This window comes from Hevea brasiliensis, chromosome 4 (genome assembly GCF_030052815.1).
Source record: "Hevea brasiliensis isolate MT/VB/25A 57/8 chromosome 4, ASM3005281v1, whole genome shotgun sequence".
NCBI classification, from domain to species: Eukaryota; Viridiplantae; Streptophyta; class Magnoliopsida; order Malpighiales; family Euphorbiaceae; genus Hevea; species Hevea brasiliensis.
In genome coordinates this window covers 15,162,044-15,167,969 of record NC_079496.1, presented here as the reverse complement: position 1 = coordinate 15,167,969, position 5,926 = coordinate 15,162,044, and the positions used below count along the sequence as shown (strand labels likewise).

At 34.1% G+C, this 5,926-nt stretch overlaps 1 protein-coding gene across 1 annotated transcript; it reads right to left on the bottom strand.

The window, feature by feature from the left end:
- Positions 1-478: 478 nt before the first annotated feature.
- On the bottom strand, positions 479-943 carry LOC131179404 (uncharacterized). Its single transcript, XM_058146242.1, has one exon. The coding sequence runs from the start codon at positions 941-943 to the stop codon at positions 479-481; it is 465 nt and encodes a 154-aa protein (XP_058002225.1).
- Positions 944-5,926: the final 4,983 nt, after the last annotated feature.

Genomic DNA, 5,926 nt, shown 5'->3' with positions numbered 1-5,926 from the left:
ATTATCAGAGAGTAAGAATTTACCAACAACCACGTCATCTGCTTCTGCATCCTCTCTCTATCTCATAGCATATACTAGCTGGTGCACTCGATGGGTCTGGCTGGTTTACAATACTCTGACTGCCAACTATACCAACTTGACCTCTACCTCGGCCTCTACCAATTGTATGAGATATATTAGGTGTAAATCTCGATGTAGATCCTTCTAATGTAGCATAGGTGGTTTCCCTCCTTTGGCTAATGCAATCTCAAGTAAAATGTCCAGTACTTCCATAATTATAGTAGACCACAGATGCCATCCTATATACACCTCCATGCATCTTACCACAAGTATTACAAAGGCGACTATATGCAGGAGTTCAAGTCACAGTCACTATTGGTTTAGATTGCCTAGATATTGGTTGACTGGGACTTCCTGTCTTCTGTGAAAATGACCCATAAAATTTCCTTTTTTTTGCTGGAAGAGCTACCCATACTAGCTAAAGTCTTCTTGGCCGTGCTCTGCTATTTTTCCCTTCTCTCTCCATAGCTTCTTCATTATCAATTCTCTCCTGTTCCAATACATTAGAAATCAAGGCTAAAAAATCCTCATACTGAAATCCTGTGACTTGTCTCCTGATGCTGGGTTTAAGACCCTGCTTAAATCTCTTACATCTTTCTTTGTTGGAAGTAAGAATACCCCCAGCATAGTAACTCAGTCTGGTGAACTCCCATTCATATTCAGCCATAGATCTGTTTTCTGACTTAAGTCTTAGGAATTCCTGCAATTTAGCATCTACATAGGCTACTGGAACATATTTCTGTTTAAACTCTCTGAGAAAATCTACCCAGGTCAATCTAAAAGGCTCAGCCAAGCTACTAGGAATAGTCTTCCACCATTCGTAAGCATCATCATATAACATAGAAACTGCATAATTAACCCTTTGTGCATCAGTGCATTCCATCTTTTTGAATACTCACTCCATCTTGTCCAGCCATTGCTCCGCAACCAAGGGATCAGTGGTGCCTTTGAATTCCATAGTACCATATTTACCTAGTTTCTCATACTACTTACTGGGTTACTGCTGCTGCTATTACGGTTGCTGTTGGCTAATCATGGCACTGATAATGGCAGCTATTTGTTCTGGTGTTAACCCTGGTATAGCTACTGGTGGGGCTGGTGTTGTTTGTTCTCTAGTTACTTGAGGACCTTGATCGTTAAAACCTTGAGGAGCCTGAATATTTTCCCTATGCTCCTACCTCAGCTAATTTCCTATCTCTGACTCTTCTCCTTGGAGCTTGAAGTTATCCCCTCCTTCCTCAATGGTAGCATGATAACACATCGTATCTCTAATACCTCTATAAAAAGGAAAAGAAAATTTCACCCATTAGGTTTGATAATATGGTGTAAATATGCCATATGCAACAGTTTTAAACATCTAAGCAGTTATACAAATCACACATTTAGTAAAGGAAATCCTCCTAGTATGCAATTCAAACCCTGCTCTGATACCAACAATAATATGTCACGCCTTACCCCTCTCCTAGACGTAACATACCTCCCATAATATGTTCGACGGATGCAGAGATCGAATCCTTAGAACCTAGTGAACACATTACAAGGGATTAAGTACGATTTAAAATCATTTTAATTCAAAATATAACAGAGTAAGAAACATTTTACTATAGAACTTCAAACTATAAAAAGATTATCGAAACAACTGTAAATCAGAAATTCACTGTCACTCATTTTAATATATTTTCAAAGTACTTTGCAACTATATATTTTGTCTTAAAATTAGACGCAGTACACCTTCTTAAGAAAATGATACAGTTTCCAAATATAAGTTTCCCCATAGAAAAGCTTTAAATCAGATAATTTAGAATTTTAAAACTGTTATATTTTGGCTAAAATAGTTCAAATAATACTTAAATTAACACCTGTGAAAATCTGTGGCAGTCCATAACTCAATAGTCCCATGCGTATCAAAATTGCATACTAGTTTTCGTAAATCAATTAACTAATAAATCATTTCATAAAGTTTATATTTATATGCAGACAACAAAATTACAACAAAATTTTATCTTGTTCTACTCTGATATTAAAACAAAATATCCTATTGCAAATGGATAACATCATATATACACAAAATCAAGGAACCAAGTTACGTACGTCAAGTTGGCTCCTGATCTTGGTGACAACAGGTGCTGTACTGCTCCTACTCGCCTGTAATATTTCCTTTCCTTTATCTGCATTAGATAGGAAAACAACTAACATTGAGTACAAATGTATGCAGTGGTGCACAACAAATGTTAAACCATAAACAATTAAATCATCAAATAATAAGTCATGAAAGCAATATTCAAAACAAGTCATGGAAATGGATATTCAAATATACTCACAAGATGAGTATAAAAGTATGGGTCACATATGGAAAACAGTTTCTTATATGTCATTTACTCATATGGTATCATCTTTAAAACATATTTGCACATTTCAAATTTCATTCTTAATCTCACCAGCCTAATGCAAGATTAATCCGGAAAGGCCATTTTCAAATCTCATCTCACCTCTTTCATGAGGGAGACCATATCATGTCACTGTGCATATGTCATCCATAACACCATATATATAAATAATCCGCAAGGGCTATCTTCAAATCTCATCTCACCTCTTACATGAGGGAGACCATATCATATCACAGTGCACATACCATGGTATCCAGATCACATCCATCCAAACACCAGTGTGTCACCTCAACAAATGAGGGACGAGTAATAACCATGTCAAGTATTAGCTGTGAGATATGAAAACAATATCATAAATTCATTTCCTTTTATATGGGTATGAAATCTCAATATGGATCCATTTACTACAAATCTCAGCGACATATACTCTTCACACAGAACACAATATAAATCACAATTTCAATTAAAACTGATCATAACAATAATGAATTTCAATCAATTTTTATGATAAAATCATATTTTGAAGAACATAAAACATGTATCAATAAAGTCATTTTATCAACATAAATATGTAAAAATATTTAATAGTTTAATACTAGTTGTGCACAAACCTCTTCACCTCTAAATTAAACTGATTCCCCACCTCTGTAATTACTTTCACTTTTCCCTTTGTGACTTATAGATGTATTAACTATTCTTTTTATTTAATTATTTTCTCTTCCTTCTTTTAAAATCATTGAGGCATTTTATCAAACACTTGTTGCGCAACAACCACATGCCAAAATGAACTAGTTTCCTTTATTTTTTTGGATCCCTTAAAAATACCTTTGTATTTTCCATCCAAAACACTTTAATCCTGTAATTAGAATTACCCAACAAATGTTCATCCAATACCAATTTAATTCACCCAAAGCGGCTGCCCCAAAAGAGCAAATACACACACAATTAAAATTTCCAATCAATTCACGTAAACAGGGCAGCAAGGTTCAAAATTCCACCAAAATTTCTAGAAACAGGGGTTTCATGGCGTCTTTTCCAGAATTGAACTTTCATGCGTCCATTTCAATCTCCAATTTGAATCTTATCAAAATCAGGTCTACAACTCAAGTTATGAACAAAAATGTGCCATCTACTCAAACTTCAATCACATTCAGAGTAGTAACAGGAAATGTAAAAACATCACTATAGAGCTAGCAAAATCAATTCTTGGCCATAACTACAAAGTTTCAGGGCATTCATTAATCTTTCCAATGGTTTAAGAATCACCCTATTTCAAGTTCTGTAGCATAAGTTATGAATTTTTAAATTGGGCTATTTTGCTTTTGGAAATCGTCAGACCAGTTTTTCATATTTGAGCAATAAAAAGTTTTACCTTCAAACACCATCTTAACAGGGGAATTAGTCTAACACAAAACTACAAAGTTTTAGAGCATTCATCAATGTTTTCATAGACATAAAGATCACAAAAATCCAATTTTTCTAACTCAAGTTATGAATTTTCAAAGCAACCTACTAGTAGAACCAGTGTTCTAGCACATATACAAGCTTTCAATTCCATTTCTAGGTGTTTCTACCTTATCCATAATGAAATCTCTACTTAAATATGGTCAAAGATAATGATTACAACACTGACCTCACTTGAATTCCAGCTGCCACCCTTTCTCCCTTGAAACTCTACCAAAACCCTTTAAGGAAATTAGGGTTCTTCAAGCTTGGATTGTTAGTTCTTCTTGCTCCTTTGCTTAAGCCTTCCAAAATTGGGATGATCTAGGGTTTTAACTGTATTTTTCTTCTTCAAATTTAGAGAAAATTGGTTGTGGGAAGAAGAAATAAAATGAAGAAGAGAGAATTAGAGTTTGGTCGGCCTCCTTGAAGATTTTATGTAGAAATTTCTTGCAAGCTTTTATCCATTGGTCCTTACTCCCTTTATCCATTGGTCTATAAGATGTTTTATATTATTTTTAAATTTTCTCCAAAATTTTATAATTTATTCAAGGTAGTCCTCATTCTTTTATTTGCCCCTAAACTTATTAATTAATTCAATTTAATTCTTTGACTATTGGTGACCAGATAAGAAGTAATTACACACACACTTAATTTAAAATTTAGGTGAATGTCTTCTTGAGTAAATTAAGGGTGTTACAACATTTATTATAAATCTCCTCAAGTGGCCTTGTTCCTTTAATTGTATAGTCATCATCATCATACTCTTCATCATTTGCAGTTGGACCTTCTTGCTCTTGCTAGAGGTGTTCTTGATCGATAACTTACTGTGAGGTTCTAAATTCCAACTTGCTCCATTCCCACTTACTATTTTCATCAAATTTGATAATTTTGCTGGCATAGATCTAATGAGTGATGGGATTCAAAATTCTATAGCCCTGGGACTAATTACTATAGCCTACAAACACTCCTTTTTTAGATCTTTGATCTAATTTACCCCTGTTTGCTTCTAGAATAAAGGAATAACATATGCTACCAAAAACCTTGAGGTGCACTACTGAAGGCTTGACCCCAAACCAAGCTTCAAATGGAGTCAAGTTATCCATAACTTTTGTTTGCAATATGTTTTCTAGTACACTGCAATATTCATAGCTTTTACCCACAAGATTTTTGGCAAATTCTTCTCAAACAAGAGACAACTTGCCATATTCATCACATGTCTATTCTTCCTTTCACTCACACCATTTTGCTACGGTGTGTAAGTGACAGTAAGTTGATGATGAATGCCTACCTCCTAAAGATATTCCTTGAATTGATTTGAAGTAAATTCAGTTCCATTATCAAACCTTAAGATCTTGATCAAGGAATCAAACTGAGTCTCAACTATAGCTTTAAACTTCGAGAACATGCTGAAAACTTGTGATTTTTGCTTGAGGGAATAGATTTAACAATATTTGGTAAAGTCACCAATAAACAGAAAAAAAAAAATATATGCTGCCACTATAAAAGGGAATGCTTTTTAGAAGTAATTCTGACTTTGTAGAAGGTCTCCAAGCTTGGTCAATTAGAAACGGTAACTAGCTGAGTTTACCAAATTGACAAGCTTCACAAACATTGGTGTTCTCAATCACAAATGGAAAACCAACAACTAAATCTTTGCTTTGAAGTAATTTTAATGATTTGAGATTTGTATGACCAAATCTCTTGTGCCATAGACAAGTTTCTTCCTTAATATTGAGACAAGTTTCAATCTCAGTTGTTTTCCAATCTAAAGGAAAACTTCCCTTATTCATTTTTATTGAGAGTAATTTTGTACTGACAAGATCATTAATCTCACAAGTTTTATCTTTAAACACCAAAGTATAATATTTATCTAACAGTTGACCAATTGAAAGTAAACTCTGATTAATCCCAGGAACATAAAGAACATCTGAAATAATCTTTGTACCTGAAGAAGTTTGCACAATGATAGCTCATTTGCCTTTGACATCGACAAGTCTTCCATATCTAATTCTAACCTTTGAAGAGTAACTAGT